The 23,189-nt window shown below is 48.9% G+C and overlaps 6 protein-coding genes across 6 annotated transcripts; 3 read left to right on the top strand and 3 right to left on the bottom strand.

Annotated features, from left to right (window-relative positions):
- Window positions 1-195: 195 nt before the first annotated feature.
- Window positions 196-3,472, top strand: PG986_002864 (uncharacterized protein; the record flags this gene model as incomplete). The annotated part of the gene is made up of 10 exons (XM_066839086.1): window positions 196-683; window positions 1,154-1,249; window positions 1,326-1,509; window positions 1,587-1,658; window positions 1,727-1,788; window positions 1,854-2,035; window positions 2,098-2,696; window positions 2,768-2,954; window positions 3,026-3,075; window positions 3,125-3,472. 10 exons carry the CDS (start codon window positions 196-198, stop codon window positions 3,470-3,472), a joined length of 2,268 nt encoding a protein of 755 aa, XP_066704150.1.
- A 668-nt stretch (window positions 3,473-4,140) lies between these two features.
- Window positions 4,141-4,764, bottom strand: PG986_002863 (uncharacterized protein; the record flags this gene model as incomplete). Its single annotated transcript, XM_066839085.1, has 1 exon — window positions 4,141-4,764. The coding sequence occupies one exon, from the start codon at window positions 4,762-4,764 to the stop codon at window positions 4,141-4,143; it is 624 nt and encodes a 207-aa protein (XP_066704149.1).
- Window positions 4,765-5,157: 393 nt separating this feature from the next.
- PG986_002862 (uncharacterized protein) lies at window positions 5,158-5,763 on the bottom strand (the record flags this gene model as incomplete). The annotated part of the gene is made up of 1 exon (XM_066839084.1): window positions 5,158-5,763. The coding sequence occupies one exon, from the start codon at window positions 5,761-5,763 to the stop codon at window positions 5,158-5,160; it is 606 nt and encodes a 201-aa protein (XP_066704148.1).
- Window positions 5,764-6,777: 1,014 nt separating this feature from the next.
- On the bottom strand, window positions 6,778-8,553 carry PG986_002861 (uncharacterized protein; the record flags this gene model as incomplete). Its single annotated transcript, XM_066839083.1, has 4 exons — window positions 6,778-7,463; window positions 7,516-7,631; window positions 7,683-8,307; window positions 8,376-8,553. The coding sequence occupies 4 exons, from the start codon at window positions 8,551-8,553 to the stop codon at window positions 6,778-6,780; spliced, it is 1,605 nt and encodes a 534-aa protein (XP_066704147.1).
- Window positions 8,554-9,583: 1,030 nt separating this feature from the next.
- PG986_002860 (uncharacterized protein) lies at window positions 9,584-10,268 on the top strand (the record flags this gene model as incomplete). The annotated part of the gene is made up of 2 exons (XM_066839082.1): window positions 9,584-9,776; window positions 9,862-10,268. 2 exons carry the CDS (start codon window positions 9,584-9,586, stop codon window positions 10,266-10,268), a joined length of 600 nt encoding a protein of 199 aa, XP_066704146.1.
- A 5,651-nt stretch (window positions 10,269-15,919) lies between these two features.
- PG986_002859 (SH3 domain-containing protein) lies at window positions 15,920-16,873 on the top strand (the record flags this gene model as incomplete). Its single annotated transcript, XM_066839081.1, has 3 exons — window positions 15,920-16,312; window positions 16,371-16,482; window positions 16,530-16,873. 3 exons carry the CDS (start codon window positions 15,920-15,922, stop codon window positions 16,871-16,873), a joined length of 849 nt encoding a protein of 282 aa, XP_066704145.1.
- Between the last annotated feature and the right edge of the window lie 6,316 nt (window positions 16,874-23,189).

The raw sequence follows: 23,189 nt of genomic DNA, 5'->3' as shown, positions 1-23,189 counted from the left end.
CAGATATCCGGCGCAAACTTGCTCACTTTCCGGCATACAAATCTCGGCCCAACTACGCTTTTCTGACACCGAGCCTTGACCTAGAAAGCAATTTCGGGTGGAAAGCTGCTCATTCCAAAGCATATAATTCTGACGAAAGCGGACGAGACGAAACGAGCCGACACCTTGCCACACTCAACAAAGCAACAAGACAAGATGGATATGTCCATGACTATGCCCACGGCCACGGCCACGGCCACGGCCACGGGCGCGACTCCCTCCTCGACCATGGACATGAGCGGCATGTCCGGCATGTCCGGCCACGATCCCGCGATGCCTATGACCATGGACATGAGCCAGATGGCCATGGTCTTCTTCCAGTCCGTCACCTCACCGCTCTTCGCCAAGGCCTGGACGCCCGCCGGCCCGGGCGCCTACGCGGGCACCTGCATCTTCCTCATCGTCCTGGCCACGCTGCATCGCGTCCTCATCGCGGTCCGCAACCTCGTCTTCGAGACCGGCCCGCACGGGCACCGGAAGCTCGACCCGGATGAGGAGGAGGCCGCGTACATGCGGCGCTACGGCCGCAGCGCCGGCGTGCTGGCACGCATCCGTCGCGCGCTGCACGATAATCCCTTCCGGATCGCCACGGAGACGGCGCGGGCGTTTTCGGAGGTTGTTGTCGGTGGCATAGGATACCTACTGTAAGTCGCATCATCATCTGTTCATGTTCGAGCACCTTCCTTCTCTTGATGGGGCAAGCGAATAGCAATCATCTTCCTCTCTTTCTCTCTCTCTCTCTCTCTCTCTCTCTCTCTCTCTCTCTGGAACCACGAAGCTGATTAGGCACACGTGAACAGGATGCTTGCGGTTATGACAATGAATGTTGGATACTTCCTCTCGGTACTGGGTGGCATTTTCCTTGGCGCGTTCTTGGCAGGGAGGTTCGGGACTTCCGACCACTAATGAGGCGCCAGCGACTTTATGTTTTGATTCTTCGGAGACGATTGTCTTGAGTTTTGTTCACAGCTCGAATTGATACCAGCTTAGAATGAACCGTTACGAATGACGAATTTACTTTCTCAACCCCTCCAGTCTACACGCGTATCGTTGAAATGTTATTTACTCCAACAGCCAGCCCCGTGAATGCAACCTTCTCCCTGTCTCACTGCAGCCCGGACGGGCTGCATGATGGCTATTCCTCTTTCGGCTGCGCCGTGCATGAGGGAATCTCCATGGGCCACAAGGCGGAGGAGAAGCTCTTTGATCAGTAAGCTGAGTGTTTTCGCAAAATACCGCATGCTCCAACTAAAGTTTATCACCTTTACGACCCCGTCGGCTTACAGCAACGTCATGGATGTCGATACTGAAGACAGCATTCGCACCGCCGGGATGGGCCGTATCACACTAAAGGGGAGAGAACGCAATTTCAGGGGCCAGGAATTCGACCGATACTTCTTCAACAGGAAGTTTGAAGAGATGCAGGTCGTCAAGGAAGCGACCACATACCTGGAGATTCTGAATTACACCGTTCGCAATATTTGTTTCTGTTCGCTTCCGTGTACCCTATGGAGCCGTCCATGCTAATGTATCTGCTCTACTGTTAGGATGGGCGCAGCCTGGTTGAGTCACAGGCCCTGGCACTAGGTGATGACTTCTACAACTTTCTGACCCAAGAGGTGTGTTTGGGCATCAATGTCAAATACCCAGTGAACACAATCTAAAACCCACCGGCTAAGTACTCTAGGGGGTATTCGCAGCTCCTCAAGTCACAACAGATGTTGAGCTTATCGATGGGATCCGGCTCATGTATGTATCCATCTTCTCTTTCCCTTTCTCTATATTGCTGCAGGTACTTAACCCAAACCATCTAGTATACAGCAAGACGCAAAGGACGAAAAGACGTTCTCGCCGGACCACATTTCACTGCCAAAGGACAGCTACAAGACCATGATGGAGACGTTTCGGTTGCCGCTTCAAGCTCTGGAGACAAGTACAGTGGTCGGACCGTTCTTCTGGTGGGCTCAACACGAGGATTCCGAAGGGAAACACTTACGTAACTTGCTACCTTCTTTACGTAACATTTCGTGTCGAGTACTAGCTGATTTGATGGTCCAGAAATCGTGTTTCGCAAGTCCGACGTACAGTGGGTAGGCAACCCACGCGGCTGGCAGATGATCCTGTCGTACTCGTTCAAGACCAGGATCACGTCGGGATTCGTCAAGGGCACAGCGAACGCCGAGCTGGGCGAGATCATGTCCCAGCTGCAAGGCTGCGGTAGCCCCGTGCACCACCCCTTGCTCCTGCCCATCATCATGCTCTGCCAGGACCTGGGGGCCAGCAACGACGAGCAGCAGAAGGACATCCGCAGGGGAATCCGGGACCTTGACAGGGTGCTCACTGGCAACTACCGCAACGTCACGGCGGCCGCGAGCCACATCAGCCCTGGCGATCTCACCCTGGAAAAGATCAGCCAGAAGATCGCGGGCTACCAGTCCAAGGTGAACTGGAAGCGACCTCAAGCGTGGAAGAGTGTGCTCGGAAAGATACGCGACACGGCTGAATGGTGGTGGGATAACGCCGAGAACCCACTGCCTGCACTCGACAGACTGCACCGGTCACTTTTGGACCGTCTGCTTTTCTACAACGTCAAACTAGATGGGCTGGAGAACTACGCCCATGTATCTCTGGCAAGACTTGATAACTTGCGTCAGGTGGTTCGTATAGCCGATATCGGAAAGGAGTGCCTACGAAGTGTGCTGACCTAAATACCTCTTCTCACGTCAAGACGAATGTCTTGATATCCCAGGTCGAGTCCCGTCTAAACGCCGAAGTATCGATCCAGCAACACCTCCTCGCGAACGCGAGCAAACGCGACAGCGCTTCGATGAAAACCTTGACCATCCTGGGTGCCGTGTTCTTACCCGGGACATTCCTCTCGTCCATGTTCAGCATGCCCTTTTTCGATTTCCAAGGTGAGTCACCCACAACCCCTTCTTACAAAATTCGTAACCGGGAAGCAAATCTGACCCAGGCAAAAAACCAGATATGAACGGCCCCGTCTCGAAAAGCCTCTGGATCTACTTCGCGCTGCTGGTCCCCCTGACCGTCCTCGTCGTCTGGATATGGTGGGGGGGTGGACCAGCGCATGGTCCTGCACGCCGGGACCCGCATGGGCGCCGACGAGGACTACGAGGGCGCCGAGGCGCACCTGAACCGGCTGGAAGGGCAGATCCTGGAGAAGATCCGGGACCGGACGGGGGCGAACCTCACGTGGACGGTCGCGCCTTCGCGGAGACTGCAGTCCAGGTTGACGAGGTCCACGGGAGGGGAGGCAGACGGTACGGTAGCTTCTGGTGCTGCTGCTGCTGCGAACACGCCTCCGCGATGGACGAGCTCGAGGATTTTGACGGACATCTCGCGTATTGTGCCAGGGAGTCGTCACGTGCGATCGGCTCAAGACGTCGAACTTCGACAATCATCTGCTATTTAGGGTAGTCACAACGGAGGACCACTCCCGGCGAAATCAATAAGATATTGGTAGAAAACTTCCTATTCGATGTCGTTATGGAAAGTACATGAAAAGGACGCTATAATAGAACACGTATCAGTGGAGATCCTTCCATCCCGTAATCAACGGTGTAGACGCGTCGTTTGATTACAACTGATATGAATGCCACTTTACCTTACAACCACCTGGGCCTGTGTTAACCAATACATAAGGAGAGCGATGGTGTTTCCTTATGCCGGCGCTTGTGTACGATAGATAAACGCCCACAATATTTGGCTGCAGATAAGAGAGAACATACGAGGACAAGAACACAGCTGATTTGTAGATCCCCGCCTCCACGGCCACAACATTCCAGACCGCCAACATGGCCCGAAGTATGAGATACACAAGAACAAACGATGTGTACGGTGCCGCGCCGTCCTTGGCCCAGGAGATCGTCGGATTCCATCGCCAGTGTTTCTCGTGTAGTAGTGTTGGGCCTCTATGGGGTTCAGTCAACGCAGGGTGACGTTGGGCCTCACGTAGTCGGTCATGATGTAGAATTGTCTGTATAGCAAGATGGCTATAAGGGAAAAAATGATACCCATCAAAGTTGGTTATATGAGATATATATTCAGAGATCCCAAAACCTCGCGAGCCAGGTGTGGTTATTATACCAGTCGTAGCAATGGCCCCTGTGTATGCGATAGGCCCTTTCTGGCCCCGGATGTGGTATACGGTATCCAGTGATGCAGGCTGGCAAACATAAGAACATCTCCAATCAACGTATGGCGAGCTGGTCCGTAACATGGCTCGTGGCCGGAAGCGAATGTCTGAAAGACGAGAGACTTGCCCCAGATTGTATACTCGTCCCGCACCCGCATTCCGTGGACAGGATCACTATCTGAAACGAGTGGGTATGTATTGAGAACAATATAAGAACCATTCTCATCCAGGCTTAGTGGCTTGCTGTCAAGGGCCACAATGTCGTTGGCCATCATGCCGAGTGGACCAACTCCCACGCCGAACAGAGACGTGGGCGGCTTGTCGTTCAAGTCGGGCTGGAGAGAAGAGCTGACCGGATCTTGTGACTGCAGGCAAGTACTTGTGTAAGCAAAAAGCGTGCGGTTCTTCATAGAGCTGGTGTCTGCAAAGGGCGCTTCCGAAACATCATCCAAGATTCCGTACCGTGATCCATCGGGTGCTGTTAGTGTATGCCCAATCCACCGCCTAAGCTTACTGAATTTACTACGGTCACGGATGTCAAGAACTGTAGCCAGTGCGGACGCCAACATTTCTGCAACCCACAACGCCCTAAAATCATAATGGTCGAGATCCGGCCTTCCAAAACCCCTTGAGGGCAGTTTCAGCTCGGTTACGAATCTGAGAACTAGGTATCTTATCCAAATTGCGATCGATCGTTGTGTTGGAGCTTTGGGGAATGGATCCCCTACCCACCGAAGCCTCGCCAGTTCTACGCTCCCTCGAAGGACGACCGAAACGGCAGCCCCCGCGCGACCTTCGCAAGCGCAGCGTGGCGTGCTGCGGTATTTGTTGTTCTCGGATGGAGATGAGCCCAGGTACGTCAAGTATTGTATCACCCGAAGTTCGCCGCTTTTGACAAACGGCGTTCGGAGTGGCGGAAGTCGCCAGTCTGGTGCCCACGAGGGAAAGGGGTGAGATGACGATTATCCTCTGGATCGGATGCTTGCATAAACGAGCAACATGCGTTGGCTCTCCGAACGCATCATCATCGCCTTCCTTGTGAGCTCCAGGTAAAGTTGGGTCGCGCCCATACTGTAATCGACCTTCAAACACGGCTTTTGGCTCTCGTCAGTTATGTCCCCCTCTGGTTTTCCAATCACGAGATCCGTTGCTATTGCCAACATGGCCCATACTCGATCCCGATCATCGGAGCACCTGGCAAAGGATAGGTCTTGCAGGAGTCTGACGGTATCAAGCCTAAGGGTCATGTTTCCACCAAAGACCCGGAGCATCCAGAGTTCGCAGACGGTCGAGGTGAGTAATGACCACGATGGTTGATTCTTGATCAAACGCACGGCCTGGACAAACCGCGTCCACGAGAGCATGGCACTCCCGCAGTACAGCGTGACATCGGGGTTCAGCACGACCTCCTGTATGACCCAGAGCCTGCTGAACCAAGGCAGCTCGACCACACGTTGGAGCCAGCGAGTAGCCCTCTCCTCCAACCCCAATGGAGCTTGCACCGCGGCCCCCTGCCTCTTGTTCGCGTGCCTCTGAGAACGTCTTGCCAACTGATCCAGCTCCCACATCGAGTCTGCCGCCCTGGGATAGTCGCCCAACCAGACCAGAACGCGCGTCGCGCCATTGTAGATCATCGACATGAACGGAATCTGGCGGCCCTTCTCTTTTTCGTCTTTCTGGTTGATGCAAACAGCATCCACCCAAAGCCGCCGGATTCGGTCGGGCAGTCGGAACCGCAGAAGCGCGTCGCGGAAGTTGGGCGTGGTCATCAGGTAGTAGTCGTCGTCGACGACGAGCGGCTCCGTGAAGCGCGGCTCGCCCCACGCGTACGAGACGGCTTAGTATTCGGTGTCGCCGTAGACGTCAAAGTTCAGCAGGCGGCAGCAGAGCTGGGCAGCCGCGCCGCCGGTCGAGGCCTGCAGCTCCATGATGCGCGTTTGCGCATCGTCGGGGAGGGGTTGGTATTCGTAGGACAGGAGAGGAGCTGATGCCATGGTCGCCGAAGCTGGTCAATCAGGCTTGATAACAGGCACTGCCTGCAAGTGTTCTTTGAATATAAGATGTTGTTTTGTGCCGTCAGTAGGGTTAGAAATGATCAAGTGTAAGGCAATGAACCGTCAAGAACACAGGCGTAAGCTTGACCGACTGTCATCGCTTTATGCCAAGGTATGCATGCATCCCATATCCGGCAGATGAGGGGTATCCAATGATGTATATAGCGTAGCATAGGCCCTGGCGGTATAGACACACATAAGCTGAGCGAAGCAGAACACTCTTGATACGAAAGGATTGGTGGGGATGTGCCCCCGGAGAGTAACTGAAACCGCTAAGGGGTAATGATAAACGAATCTACAGCATGACTATATGTACAAATTCGCTGTCCTGTCGTAACCAAGCACCGTAAGCTCCAGTACTCCAGGCTCCATGAAGATGCTGATGGTAACCCAAAACAAAGAAACACCTCCCAAACCCGCCAAGGAACAGTATACCCGTTGTAATGTTCTATGCAAAAATTCATGGCTGCCGCTGTTCCCCCACGAAAGCCTCAGTACGTGATAGGCAATAATGATATTTCAGATCGCTCAGTGAGCCACACTGACGAACATGTTGAGAACTAAGCAGGTTCCCATGACGATGAAACCATAGATGGCCAGCGCCAAAGCTGCTCTCCGCAGATGGACAGGGTTGATATGCTCCATGTCCCAACGGAACTTCTTGCGCCACTGCCACAGCATCTGCGATGCTTTGTTTCCAGTCGGGGCGCCATGCAGGCTGCCCATGCTCTGGCTCAGCACGTTCTCCTCGTCATCCGAATCGTCATCCAGGACTGGCGTGTCAGCATCGTCGTCTTCCTTAGCCAGGCGCTGATGGTGGATCGACTCGGGATCAGAGATCTTGTAGTAGAAGAGTCCGGGCAGGATGAATGATATGCTCGTACTTCCGGTACTGCCAACATATGCAAGCACCCGTTCCAAACTCATGTGGGTAAGCGCCACGCAATAACTGAGAACCAGAATAGCCGTCGTAAGCAGTGCGAAGCGAAGATCAGACATAGGCGCGCTAGGTCCATGGTCCGATCGCTGAATTGTAGGTAATAAGGGTCGTCCACCAGGGGAAGCTGCGCGATTGGATTTCGAGACCGAGTTGGGTCGCCACTTCAGCACAGCATCCACAGACGCACGGCAAGGGTGAACTTGGAGAGGGATGGAAAACGTGACAAGAACCACGATGGCAGCCTTGGCAATAGTCGAGGCGACAGATGGAGCATCTAGAAGCTGTTAGTATCTGAATATTCTGGCGGATGGAAAAGGATGACCTACACATGGATACGATGTTGCCCTTGATGTTGTCTCCAAAGGTGAAATAACCAGTTACAGCAACTAGTACGTAGATGCTGGCTGCTGAGCCAATGCTGGAGGAAATTACGCCCATAATACTTTTGCCTACGTCAGCTCCTGCGAGATGAGATTGATATCAGCGTACTTACCTTCTCGGCGAGTTATCCTTTAGCTCGTTCAGGATGGAGAACATGTTCTGGTGGCAGGTATACGCAAAAATGACAACCGGGAGGCTGCTCAAGGCGGTAATGGGCCCTCCCCATGTAATGATCCGAACAGGGCCGCGGTCAGTCACGGTATCGGACGCAAAATGGTAAACTACCAAGATGATCAGGTAACCGATAGACACCAACGCCACCACACTCGTGTATTTTAGACTGTCCAGCCTACGCAAGAAGGCAAGCGGAATGATCACCAGCATGAATGCAGTGATCCAGAAGTTTCTATCCACGAGAAAAGATACGCTGTCGGCCCTGGAATCCAACCCCCGCACCACTCCTGGCATCAAGTCGCCGATGATGATTATGTATGATATACCGACGCCAAAGCACTTAATGGCAATGGCGGCATCGAATATGACGGCGGCGTTCGGGTATGTTAATTGCGACAGCGCAAAGAAGGAGGCGCTGCCGCGTTCGAGGTAGCGAGCGCATCGCGATTGGAGGTAGAGGCCGAAGGCAGATGTAAAGCCCGACCACACGATGACTATCACACCCAGCACGATGCCGAAATGCGAAAGGGCCGAGGGCATTGCCAGAGTGCCTGCGCCGACAACTGCGAAGGAGAGGAGGTTAGCTTCGTTCTCGAGACGGCGCATCGTGTTGGACGGGGTGCACGCGTACTGGTGTTGAGCAGGTTGATGACACTGCTGACGGTGGTGGCCTGCCCGTTGTGACCGGCATCTTTCTGGTTGCCTCGACGGCTGCGTGTCCTGGACATCGTCATGTCGCCCGAAATCGAACTTGCTGTCGTAGAGGAAGCGGCGGCGCGGCCATCAGAAATGGACGAGTAATTCGGCATAGGGCGTGGCTAGGCCAGAGTCTGGCGAGAGAGGGATCCCGGGTGGTCGTTCTATTAAGAAGGTCTGTCGCTGCTAGCAAATGCAGGGTAAGGCGGTCTGTTCGTCAGGGTGGACCGCAGACTCGCACGATTTTCCGGACGATGAAAGATGGAGGGACCGTTTTTGCGCTGCTGGGCCCTTGGATCTCGAATCAATGGTCGTCCCTTTGGCCGGTTTTCCGATCTCGTTGGCTATCAAGTCGTATTTCGTTGCAGGTCGGGCCAGGGCGGTTATGTAAACTGGAGAAGAGCAGGAAGGGAGGCATGAAAGCTCCACAAGTGATCTGCGCGACAAAAGCGCTGGCAGATACTACTACTTATTAGCCGGCACGACTCAAGACGAGGCGAGGCGAAAGAGCAGAAACGAGAGAATAACTAATGCTGCACGATGTATCCGAAGCCGGTCGCAAAGGACAAACATACACACGACGTAGGCCAGGCCCGGCGATGCAGCGCGGCGAGCGGAATGATCTCTAATGATCTGATCGTGACAGTAACTTCCAACCAGGCAACTCTAATTGCGAGCACAAGATGACAGGTGTGTCTCGTCAGTTGTCCTTCTGCCATGTGGAACATGCCTGAGATGACGGCTTTACAGTGGGGGCTGGGCCTAGGGTGTCGCTACTGTAATTGAAAGCAGCTTTCGCAGCTGGAGCTGGTTACGGGCCTACGGCCAGAGGCTAGAGGCTAGGTGATGCCCCTAAAAAGAAAGCCAATCGCGGCTTTTAGCGCCCCCGTACTCCAGCGCGCTGCTGCCCCTGGAAATTCGCAGCTAACCTTAGTGGCTCCCGAGGTTGCAATCGTCCTTCAGCCTTATCCCTGGCAATCCGTCCGCAGCTTGGCCCGTTTGTTGACATTTCTTCCAATCTTCCTACCAGATTGTCAATTTGCGAGCAATATCATGATTTTTATGCCTATTGTAATGTAACAGCGACACAACTCCTCCTCGCAGCGCCTTGACCACGAACGATCATCTACCCCGCCACCCAAGATGTCGCTCGACGATACCACCCTCGAGACGCTCTCCTACCTCGAGGCCCGCCTCCTGCGGATAGAGTACGTCCTCTACGGCCACACAACGCCTCAAGCCAAGGCACCTGCCATCACGAGCCTACATCAACTCGAGCACCGCTTCGCAACCCTGCTGCAACGCGTCAGCACCTACAAGGATCTGCTGAAAATCTGTTCGTCACCCCGATTGTGGCCTCTTTCCGGGCTTGGCCAAACGTAACACTTAGCTAACCCGCTTATGCACGCGCGCGCCGATAGATCACGCCCACCCGGACCTCTTCGACCCACCGCGCTCCTCGTCCGGCCAGGCCCCGTCCGAGTCGCTGCTCCCGCCCGACGCCCTCGAGCAGATCGTCCTGGCCGCGGCCCCGTCCTACCCGGCCACGGCCTCGGCCCTGACCTCGATCGCCGACACGCCCCTGCCCGAGCCGGCGCTGAGCGCGTCGCTGGCCGCGCTGCTGCCCCGCATGAAGGGCATCGAGGCCACGCAGGCGGCGCAGCGGGCCGAGATGGCGGAGCTTCGGGCGCGCAGCGAGGTCTGCGTCCGCCAGTGGTACGAGCAGAGCGTCGTGGGCTACGCGGACTTCGTCGCCAACGCCGAGGGGCGCGTCGAGCGGGTCGAGCGCGGCGTCCGGAGGGTGGAGAAGGCGCGGGAGGAGGTATGATTTTATGATAAGCAGAGAGGAAAAACTTATCTGGTTCCGAGCCAAGGTCCGCGAAACGACGTCTACGAAAGAGAAATACTTGGAGTGAACAGGGGCTAGGGTCCGCGCAACGACGCACTTCTGTCTACTCGACACCGATTGTCTGGATAGATGGCACGGTCCTAATGGAGGCCAGGAAGGCCAGGCTTATACTACCCCCGGCTGTTGGTTCCCTCAAGGGTATGCCGCAAATTCTGCAGAGGTGCGGTTCGCATATGCTGCCCAAGCATTGGGAGGTCGCGTCATCTTGTATGCAAATGACCACAGCTCGCCAGGCTGAACGCTGTTCACTATGGCGCATGCAGAGAGTCTGTGACGAGAATTTCCTCGGAAGCTGTAGTTAAGAGCTGACTGAGGGGCCAGCATCACGTCATGCGTCTGCGAATTCTCTTGATGAAGGTGTTCTTCTAGTCATGGGAACTGCGACCAAGGAATATACTGCAACTCAGGAATTTCCTGACGCGACAGGAGTGTGATCACATCGATTCAGCTAGGAATTGGGTTACAGGAAACACTGACTGCCAACAATTCCACAACAGGCACCCCACAGATAGCTCATAAGTTCTCATCAAGTCTTGGTAATCGGGCCATGGAAAGCAAATATAGCATGTCTGTCATCATAGTGCATCCCCTGGATTCTTTACGTCCCGTGTTTCATGCCATGTGTTCTTAGGGATCCGCCGTGATCTGACGATGCAGTTCTTTCAAACTGGCAGACGGACGTACCGATTGCGGACGGGTGTTTCAGGTATAAAAAGTCTCGGTAACTTGCATCTTCCAATGCCTGTTCTATGTCCAGGAGCCAATCGCCGAGATATGTTGAATCATTATATCAAGCGGCTTATCATATACCTAAGAAAACAGAAACGACCTCGTTTCAAACCCACCAATGCAGTAGTATAGATGGGCGATTCGTATACTTGTACGAAGGATTCCAAGATGCGAACATGAATAGCTCAATCCAATTTGGAGGTGTGAACGCCACATCAGGTATTTCGACACCGCCACAAGTGGCTGTAGCAAATTGATTGACAAATGGGGAATGCTCCGGCATTGCAAGACCGTACCGGGTCACGCCTGCAGCAGGTGATCGGTGATCGCCGTTGAACCTCCCTGCCTCCCCTTGTCGCCGCGTTGAAGAAAGTTGGCAGCTGTGCTGGTTGAGCCAGCCTACCTCTACAGGGTGATGGGCAGATGGGCAGATGGCGATGTACAGTAAGGAAAGCAGGTGAACTATAATTAATGCAGACCATGATGATGTGTACGTTTTAGATTTTACGTGCTCTTTGTAAAGGAAATACCAAGCCGATCAGATGGGCGGGTGGATAAGGATAACCGGTGTCCTCCGTCTTCTGCTCATCCGTTGATGGCGAAGGGAGGGAAGGACGCGACATCGTTCGTTTCCCGTTTGTTAGATCCTGAAGGTGTCATAGCTTGGTATGTAGGTCAGTCGGTTATGTAATCTGACCAGACCGAGAGGCCACCTAGCTGAGCCTAGAGAGAGGTGTGGTAAAGTGATGAAACGTTATTCCAGATTCCAGAGCGAATATGATATCCACCAATTCCTTCCATCGTGGGTTTTCAGCTCCATACGAAACCTTACTAGCCACGCCCTCTGGCTGAGCGAGATTGTAACATTATCCATAAGGCAAAAAGGCCGGAGATTGTGCCACGGTTCGAAAATGCTTGAAAGAAAACGTTTCGTTTTAGCGCGTCGACTTATCACAAAATGCCAGAAAGCATTATTGTGTGGCCTTGGAGCCATCCAAGGCCGCTCATGGCACACTAGCCAGGGGTCCACGGTGCTGGTGTTGGGACGTTTCAGCAGTGCCGGACAAGCGTCATTCGAGCCCGGCACCTGGCTCCGAGGATGGACCTCGAAATGCTGAACAAATCAAAAGCCCGAACGTTTGGGAATGTGGAAGAGACAAGTCACAAAAAGAGAACACGCCTGAAACACAGCAAACGTGGTGGAATCCGATCGCATTGGATCTGATGATGATGATGATGATGAGGGAGGGCCCACGAGCACCCAGGTGAGTGCGACAGCACACCTCTTTTCGCATCCTTCCTTCCGGGCTGCTGGGGACGTCTGTTGTGACACAGTTCTGGATTCAGTATGCAGGCTGATAATGCTCATCGCGATTCTAGGCCTACAACTTTATTTCGAGCTGACAGATGAAAGCGAGACACTCAAGCTCAATCGGTTTGGGTGATGGGCCGGAGGAAGTCTGCTGCCACTGTTCCTCGGGAACCGTGACGTGAGCATTCCCAAACACCAATCGCTGTCATGACTTTCTCTGTATGCCCCCCCTGCATGATATCGAAAACGGATTGCGGCGTGGCATATGTAAGTAGGTATTGTGTGTGAACGTTTCGGCGAGACACAAGTCAGTCAGTCAGCGTTTGGATTTCCCCTCCATTCAAGCCGACAAGTCGGTATGGAGACGCACGAGATGGTGGGCAAGTGTGACAGCGGCGAGGTTAATGTCGATGTATTGGCGTGCAGTGGCTCACACACCCGAAAACCCAGCCTCGAGCCAAACCCCGCCCCTCGCAGCCTATCACAGCATCGGTAGCAATCTCACGCAACGCCCCCTTTCCCCTCTCTCCCTCACCTTCGCCGCGTGCTTTGCAGGTTTCTAAATGTTGGTATGTATTGTATCCTGGTTGAACATCAAACAAGCCCACGGACTGGACCAAACAAACTTGCCAGAAAATCAGCCACCTGCTACAGCTTGAGCGTGCGAAAAGCAGCCACCCGACCCTGTGCTGCCGATACAGACAAAAACAAAACAAAAAAGAATAATATAGCCTCCAACAATTGCTATTAATTGCCGGGCCAATTTTCGTCGGATCGGTTAGACTCGAGCGGACGCGACGGATTAGACGGAGATACGACCCATTCTTTTGCCCTGAAAGGATTCTTGTTCCTGCCTTAGCGTTTGTGCTGATTGGAAGCCGTCTCGAGCCGTCTGGCCGTGTCGTTCCACTCAACTCACCCGCTAAGTGTGTAGCTTACCTAATCACACACATGAACATGGGGTGTGAGGTCTCATCAAGTGGCATCGGATCGAGACTGTTCGTTGGCTGCTTGATAGGGGATAGACAGGTTGCAACAGACACAGACAGGAGCACGGGGAGCTCGGGGCAGCAGCTCGGGGAAGATGCAGGAGACTGACCGACAAAAAGACGGGCAGACAAGGGCCCGCGTTGCATTTACACTTTGAACGCATGGTTAAACAATCAAACGACTCATTTTGCTCTGCTCGCTTGACAGCGGGAGCCCGGGGTCGAGGAGGGCAGGGCACTGCCTCGTCGGTTGGCTGAGATTTGTGCCTTCTTCTTTTTTCGCTGACAATGCTGCTGCTCTTTGGTACTTGGTGCTTGGGGAGCACTGCATTAGCACAGGGAACATGGACCACCATCCACTCGCCATGCAAGGTATAGCGTTTATTATCTAGCAGCTCATTTCAGCCACTCAGCGCTATTCATTACCCATCTCCCTGTCTTTGATCAATCAACCGATGGGAGAGCCCCTTGCTCTAAGTCGTGTGCCGCGTTTGCGTACTGTGTTTTGCGCGCCAATTTGGTAGGAAACGGCATGTGTTTTGCTGCATAAACACACTGTCTGTGACTTGTACCATGGGATCTTTTTTCTTTTTTTCGTTCGCTCATCTCTTCCGTAGGTGTGCTGGTGCTGGTGCTGGTGCTGGCTGGTGCTGGCTGCTCAGTGCTGAATGGATTTCATTCAGGTCCTCGCTTTTTCCTCGTCTCCCCCCTACCCAGCCTAATGCCCCCTCCCCTTGTACCCTTCCGTGTTGCAAATCTCCACCCTGTCTCCAGTGCTCCAGTTGTGTCCCCATCTCGTCCTATCCCTTCATCAATCCCATCCATCTCGGCCCTCTGTCCACCTTTTCCTAAATATACCATCAATCTTCCCGCTCGCGACCGTTAATCGCTTGTGCCGAGTAGAGAAGTCTCGACTTCACGTTAGGTCATTTGTTCCTCACGGCCAACTCCTACACACGGCGCGACAGTCGGCACTCGCTCATTATAATTCTCTTCTCTTCTCTCCCGATACCTACTTTACTGCAAAAGACGACGACGACGACGACGACGACGACGACGAACGACCACCCGACCCCGGCGTGACTTGCTTGGTACAATCGGCGCGCTGCCCAATTCTCCAGATCTCACGACCAAGAATAAAAAGTGTGCTAGATTGGAGACTCAATCAACTAGAGGCGGAAAGAGTAGCAAGCAGCCTCCACCAACGACGGCAGCTCGTAAACAAAGGGAATACATCCGACCCGGCCATCTATCTATTTCGACCTCCAATCGCCCAAGCGCGCAAAACCCGATCCGAGAATCTCCCTCTAGTATCCGCTTACGAGGCCCCCAGGATACTCCAGCAAACATTCGACCGTGACAAACCACAATTCCAGTACCAAGGAGACTCGCTTTCTGGGTTCGTCTGGTCCTTTATTCATTCGTCTCAACACCACCACAGCACGCCCACCTGTATCAACAGAGTTCAACAAAAGGCTGTTTTTCTCCCTCCCTAAATTCCTCCACTACTGCTAGTAGTCTGCCCTTCACCTGAAGCTTGTGATAGTTCAGTAGGGATCTGACGAGCCGACCACTTCTTCCCTTCTCATCCTGGACCGAGACTGTAATTTTTTCTTCGTTGCCCGATTCACACCGGTGCCTTTCTTATTCCATTCTGTCTCCGGTCTTGATTTCCACCGCATCGAGTTATGCGCAATCAGACCACCTTGTTTGCAACACAACAGCACACCATCGATTGATCCACCTCCCCGCGGCCTATCTTGCTGCTGCCATCACATCATTGTGAAAGCTCCTAAACTCGATCCTGCAGTCTAACTTCGCATCTACTCAGCCGCAACCTTTGGCCGACTCCATCCCGAGGACATCGCGACTCGTACCTCCGACCCATCATCAAGCTCTGGACCAGCTTCCCAGTCACTCCTTTGAATCCTTCGCTAGCCGCCTTCTGTTAATTGCAACTCTCTTCACTCACCAACACCCCAACCATTCTTCCCTTGCGACGGAAGAATAGCCGGGAACCTCCCATTGCCTACAGTCTTTTTATTGAGGCTGCCGGACCTATCGCACTTCTTCTTCTCACACCCCTCTCCGCACGTCCAATTCTCGGCAAATCTACCACGCCTACAATCACCAGGGTACCGGGTCCTTTGTCCTGTTCAACTGGACACCGCCACACTTGATCGCTGCACCTTTGCCAGCCGATTCTACATCGAGACCAACGGGAATCGGCATCTTGAATTGCAGTTGGCCATCCTCGCTAGTGAACTGCCATCCAAGTGATCGGCGCACTCAGCCCTACCTTCTTATCGACGACACTGGCTGGTGTTGTCCGGTTGGAAGCTTTCCGACGCAACCTACTAGTTAGTGACGTGCGTGTTCGCGTCGCCACCTTCTTCTTCTTCTTCTTCTTCTTCACGAGCCTTGAAACCGACCAGGCTTGATCAGCCCGTCCTTTCAACTTAAAACCAGCAAGCGGCCACCTTATCTTGGATTTCTCTATGCCCGGATACGGATCTCTACACTCGCCATCACTGCGGAAAATGGAACATACAAGGGCTTCGTACGGCGGTCGCCGCGGTCTCAGCATGGGTAACATCGTCGGTGACCCTTTCGCGCTGGCCACCACCTCAATTGCCATGCTTGCATGGTTCATTGGCTTCGTTGGCTGTGTCATCGGACAAATCCAACAAAACTCCCAAGTCGGATCCTTCCCACCATTCCCTTGGTGGGCCATCGTCTACTCACTGTTCATTGTGCTGGGCGTCTTCTTTGTAATCGCCGCTGATTCGATTCAGACATACCATGTTGCTGTTGTGGGTTATTTGGGTGCCGGCCTTGTCTTGACGTCTTCCTCGGTCAACGCTCTGGTGTACTCGGCAAGCGGCGCCCGTCAGGCTGCCGCCGCCGGTTTCATCCTGCTATCCATGGTCCAAGTATGCTCCCTGTTGCGCAAGAGATAACCATGGTTTCGCGACTAACAAACCTCTCCAGATCGTGTGGATCTTCTACTTTGGATCCGCCCCGTCAGCCACCCCGCGTGCCTACCTCGACTCGTTCGCCTTGACCAAGGAGTCAACTATGCACCGCCAGACTATGATGAACGGTGGCTATGGCGGCCGTCCCGAGACGTCGGTATCCCACCAGCCGCAGATGTATACTTCTGCCCAATTGAACGGCTTCGAGAACCCGTCGCCTGCGCCTGGCTTCTCGCAACAGGGCGCTCGCAACTCCGGCCCGATTGCCGGGCCTTCTTCCCTGTCAACAAACCCCCGGCTCCTCAACAGGACGAGAGCGAGATTGCGCAGCCCACCGAGTACCCCTATCGCGCGAAGGCCATCTATAGTTACGAGGCCAACCCCGAAGACCAAAACGAGATCTCCTTCTCGAAGCATGAGATTCTGGAAGTCTCGGATGTCAGCGGACGATGGTGGCAAGCGCGGAAAGAAAATGGCGATACTGGTATTGCGCCCAGCAACTATCTGATTCTATTATGAGCACGGAAATACCTGCTATTTGATTTTCTTGCATTGCGCCGCGACTACCCTTCCTCACGGCCATTGGTATTTCTCCCGCAAATGCGGCTATGAACTGGTCGCCTACTTTGCTTGGCACGGCATCTTGAGTGTTGCTACATGGACACCGGAAATTGGTGTTAAGGTCGGATCCGAGGCGGGGCTTCTCTTGATGAACTTCAGGAATCTTCGCGCACACATACCCATACCCATGGTCGGAGGCTCCTCTAGACATTTCCTTTCCTGGAGGCTTTATACTGAACCTAGCGAGCAGCTAGTGAGGAAGTCCGATGCCCTTATTTTGACACATATTCTTCAACCACTCACGGACTTCTTCTGGTCCCAACCTCTTCTTTTCTTGACATCTACTCCTCAAAACAAAAACCTCCTCCACCCCTTCTACCACTACGATGCCGCGTTTACTTGTCTTTTTGTATTTTCTCCCCGTTGCGAAGCAAAAGGCCCCTGTCCTGTATTGTCTATATATGAGATTCTGCGTCCTGGGTACGTATCTCTTGTGGCCCACGGGCACAGGGCGATCCAGTAAGCAAGTCTCCACGATGAGTGTTGTTGTTAGTTCATAAAAGCCATGGGGCCATATGGTGATGGTTGCGAGTCAGAATGTGGGAGGTTCGGTGTGGTGGGAAACCTCATTGGCCACAGCATGGAAAGGGCGGAAAAGGGAAGTGTGGGTGCCAATCTTCGCAACGAGGGATTTCACGATGTCACGCTATTGGGCGAGCCGGCGATCAGAGCAGACTCCATTGGGACTTGTATAAACGGTTTAAGTCAATGAAAAATACCTTGAACAAAGACCTAAGCTACAGCATATTCACCGTGCCTTACCTTGTGATCTGTTCTGTGCTACTCAGAGTGCAGTCGACACCCGAGCCCTCAAAGATTGTCATCCGATGCGAAACAGGAACGGAAGTCCCACTAATAGGAAGTCCGGCTCGAGTGCGTGACATCTACACATGTTCGAGGTGTTTACTTGGATGGCAATGAACCGAAATCGAGGTGTGACCAGTTCGGAATATCCGTATCCTCTGCCCAACAAATTTAACATGTTCCCTTGACTAGAAGATATCTGCCTGCCTTTCTATGTGGTGACACGTTCACCCCTTTTAACAAGAATCAACTACATGCATCTCTCAGCTTTCGTCGCTATTACCAGGCAGGATGTACAACCACGACAGAGCGTCAAGACCCCGGCCATGCTTCATACAGTGGTATGTCAATGTTCAAATCAGTGGAAGAAGCCTCGTCACATTGCGCACGATGATGAGTGTCAGGGATACGCCTCTATGGAAGCCATGATGCTGTCGTCATCTGACAACGAGGACTCTCCCAGAGGGGGCAAGGTTTCATAGGCATGATCATCCTCTAACAACTGCACGGAAAGAGAATCAAATCCTGCAACCTCTTTCCGTTCGCAAGTCGAAGAGGATGAGGATGTTGCTGGCTCATTCGTGTGTAGCGCACCCACTTGCGCAGCTGGACTGCCCGCCGCCATAGGGGTATCTAGTCCGGCAATCCCTTTCACTTTGGGCTTGGGAGAGAACGGTCCTGTTTTATTCGCTCCTTGCTTCATCGTGGGGGTTTCCGGAGCAGCACTTGGCACCCGACGCCGAACACCGCATGCTCAGAACATGGTGGTTCCGTGCTGGTTCTTCAGAACCGGCGTCGCTGGCGTGGTTGGTCGCGGAATCATCGTCGCCCGTCAGAACATCACCCTTAAGCCAACGGAGGGGGTCACGTGCAGCCGCCTCGATACACTCCTGTTCGGCCGCTTGCAAGTACTCCGCGGTCTCCTCCTTGTCGGAATACTTGGTCACAACGGCAAAGGTGCGCTGCACATTTTTTCGAATGCCGTCCTTGGTAGGCGGGGACAAGACCCGCCAGACGCGGTGGAAGACGGCGGTCTGGGTCTTTTCTCAGCGCGGATCTTCCGTTCGGGGCCGAGATCTGGATCGTTGGGGCCGTCCGATGATCGCCGGCGTTTCATCGCGCTATTGCAAATTAGTATTTCACATAAGATACACATGTTAACAATTTAAAGGGAATACACTTTAATTTAGTTTAAAGGATTATTTTTTATTTATTTAATTTTAATTAAACTTTATTTTTTAAGTTATAATTATCTTTTTTAATTATTACGAGTATATTTTTAATTAATATTTTTTATCGCTTTTAATTTATATAATAATTATTAAAGTTATATATTATATTATTATATAAGTATAACGTAGTTTATTATTAAATTGATTATATTACTTCGCCGGTTATTTTTTTTTATTTTTCGATTTTTTTTATATAAATTAATTTAATTATAACGTTTAAAATTAATTAAAATTATTCGCTATTCGATTTTTCGTTTAATTTTATATTTGTTTTATATATTCGCGTATTATAACTTATTTCGCCGTAAATTTTATAGCGCTTATCGCTCGTCGCGCGTCTTTTTAACGAACCCTTATTTTCGCTTTTATTAAGCGTTAAACGCCTCCCTTTTATTTTTTCGTTTTATAGTTATTAAGATTTTTTAATAGTAAAGGCTTTTTTAAATTAAACTTACGACTTTTTAGTTTTTCGGCGCTTAAAAAATATTAAATTAGCTTTTTTTAATATATATATTTTATTACCTATAAGGGTTATTTTATAAGCTATTTTAATTAGTTATACTTTTTATTATTTAGTTTATCGTATTTAAAATAACGTCGGAGAGTTTCTTTTTAATAAGTAAACACTTTTTTTAATATAAATAAAGTCTTTAATTATTTATTAACAGTTAAACGGCGTTTAAGGGTTATAAATATTAGCCGTTCTTAAACGGGATAAATTAAGTATAAACATCCGAAAACGTATATTTAATCTATTAATTACCTCGTCGAAATTATAAAAAATTAAACTAAAAACGTTAAATCCGGATTTAATATTATTTTTTATAAATATAGCGAAATACGCGGTTTTAAAGGTAGTAAAGAATTCGAGCTTTATAATATAATTTATTAAGGCCTTTATAAACAGCTCGATTTTTTTTGGAATATATACATTTTAATGGCGAATAAAGTATTATATTTAAAAATTAAAATAAATAAAAAAAAAGTAGAGAGGTATATTAAACGTAATAATATTATTGTTTTTATAATATTTTTCGAATTCGGTTAAAATATAGCTTTTATAATTATTTAAAATTAAAAAGCGATACGTATTTTTTATTCGTTTTTTTATATATTTATCGAAATACTGAATTTAGTTTAAGCCCGTTTCGTTATCGGTTTAATCGTTAAGAGTTAATTTAATTATTTAATTACCCGGTAAATCGTATTCGCGAAATTAATTTACGAAGTAATATTAATTTTAAACGATTAAAAACGGCGGAATATATTAATTTTACGAATTAATATATTTAATTATCGTCGCTTATTCCCGATTATTTAATTAAACCGATTTTGCTTTTTTATATTAATCGGCGTGTTGTTACGACCTGGCCCAACCATGCGGCCCAGGACCCACCTTACGGCACGGCCCTACGATACCCCGAACCTCTGCACAAGAAACCCAGCATAACTCCAAGCCACACCCGTTAGCGGAACTCCACCAGTCAGCAAAGCCCCACTAGTTATCACAACCCCACTAGTCAGCAAGACCTACGACGACCAAGCTACGACGATGACCAGCACTACGACGACAGGCAGCACCCGATACAGCCACTCCAGGACAGGCAGGAATGGACAGGCAGGAATGGACAGACAGGAATGGGCAGACAGGAATGAACAGACAAGAGGATCACGTAGTAGTGGCTCAGGAGGAATCACTGAGCAACACTAAGCATGATCAGCAGTGATCACTGAGTAACACCAAGCGTAATCAATGGTAATCGCTGACCAGGCGCGATCAGTAAAGGAGGGATTGGATATATAACGATGGACGTTCCCTATGTATTTCATATAGACACTCTCTACTTCAATAATCAATCTAAGCATCAATCTAACTCATTAGTAAGGCAAACAGCCTTAACGACTCTATTGTAAATACCCTCAAGTCTACGCACCTCAGTCATCTTTATTCCTACGGCTATTGCACATTGTATCGATAGAAGTGGACTTCTATCGCACGTTCAGATACTCTCTCGTATTGCCAAGCATAAACCCCAAGTACGTCTTACTAGGTTTCCTTTGGAACCCAGATAGCGTTCGTTACACGTGTATTACGACGAATATTAACCCGATTATATTTATTATAAAGCCGGTTTCGTTAAAATTTTATATATTTTCGTTTATAATGCCGTATTTAATTTTAATATTCGCGATTAACGCGAATTAGTCGAAAATAATACTTAAATTTTTATAAAAAGCTTTTTAATAATCGTATTAACGGTTTATTCGGGTTTTAAAGTCCGGGTTATAATTAATAAAGCGGCTAATTTAATATTTATTAACGCGCTTATTATTACGTAATACAAAAAAATTAGCTATATTTTTTATATTAATTATATAATTTCGAAGGATTTTTTTTAATTAACGTTAATTTTCGTTATAAATATCGAATTTCGCGTTTTAAAATTCGGCCGTTTAATCGGTTATTAATCGTTAATTATAAAACGCCGAAAGCTTTTATAATAGCTTTTTAATTAATAAGTCTTATAAGGTTTTGCGTTACTTAAATTATTAGTTCGAACTTATTCACTAATAAAAAATTAAGTATTATAATTATAAAAATAAAACGTATTAAAGTTTAATAAGGAATATTAATTAAATTAATAACCGGCGAAGTAATATAACTAATATAGTGGTAAATTACGTTATATAAATTATTTAAGTAATAAAATATATAGATAAATTTATAATTTAAAATTAATTATAATTTTTTTTCAAAAAACTAATATAAATTAATAAAATTAAATTAATATAATAAGAATTTCAAGGAAAAAACATATAACGTGGTTTACTATTACGCGACGTATATCACTTAGCGACGCACCTTAATTTAATTCTAATATAATTAAACTTTAACGCGTAATACCTCTATAATTATAATGCTTAATTAATCCTAAAAAGATCGGATAGTTTTAATAATTTAAGCGATACGAAACGGATTAAATTAAATAAACTAAAGAGTAGTAGTAAAATCTTATAATATACCCGAATTAACTTTACGCCATCGAATTTACGGCCGAACTTTAAAACGCGGAATCCGATCGAAACGACGTAAAATAAATCTAATTAAAAAGAGGTATTTCGTAAATATATAATTAATTTAAATATCCGAGGAATACCTCTCGATTTTATTAATATAAAAAATATAACTAATCTTTTTACCGCGTTACGCGGCGGTAACCGCGTCGGTAAATACTAGGTTAAGCGTTTTATCGATCGTAACCTGAATTTAAAAATTAAAATAAATCGTCGGTACGATTATTAAAAGGCTTTTTACGAGGATTTTAAAGTTATTTCTGCTTAGTTTACGCTGATCGCGAATATAAAGGCGAAATACGGGATCGTTAATAAAAATATTTAGAATTTCGACGAAATCGGCTTTATAATAAATATAATCGGGTTAATACTCGTTATAATACGCGCCGAGCGGCGTAAAAAGGCGAAATCGGTTTAGTTTAATAATTAAAAATAAGTAACTGCGATTAAATATATTAATTCGTAAAGCTAATATATTTCGCCGTTTTTAATCGTTTAAAGTTAATATTACCTCGTAAATTAGTCCCGCGAAACCGATTTACCGGGTAATTAAATAATTAAGCCGATTTTTAATAGTTGGATTAATAACGAAATAAGCTTAAATTAAATTAAACACTTCGATAAACATACTAAATCGTAAACGAAAAGTCGTTACCGCCTCTTAATTCTCGACGGCTACGAGAGCTATATTTCGGCCGAATTCGAGGTATATTATTAAAATAACGATATTATTATTATTAATATACCTCCCTATTTATCGTATTTACTTTAACCTTTCGATATAATACTTTATTCGTTTTTAAAACGTGCTTATTCGAAAGAAATCGAGCTATTTATTAAGGTTTTTATAAACTATATTACTAAACTCGAGTTTTTTATCGCTTTTAAAGCCGCGTATTTTACTGTTATTACGAAAGCTAATATTAAATCTAGATTTAACGTATTTAGTTTAATACCTTATAACCTTAACGAAGTAATTAATAAGCTGAATATGCGTCTCTAAACGCTTATACTTAACCTATCCCGTCTAAGGACGGCTAGTACCTACGACCTTTAAACGTTATTTAACCCCTAATAAATAACTAAGCACTCTATTTATATTA

The sequence above is a fragment of the Apiospora aurea genome (genome assembly GCF_038362705.1).
Source record: "Apiospora aurea strain CBS 24483 chromosome Unknown utg000002l_segment0_segment0, whole genome shotgun sequence".
Taxonomy (NCBI): domain Eukaryota; kingdom Fungi; phylum Ascomycota; class Sordariomycetes; order Amphisphaeriales; family Apiosporaceae; genus Apiospora; species Apiospora aurea.
Note: the sequence above shows the minus strand (reverse complement) of the source record. Positions and strands in the feature narration are given on the sequence as shown.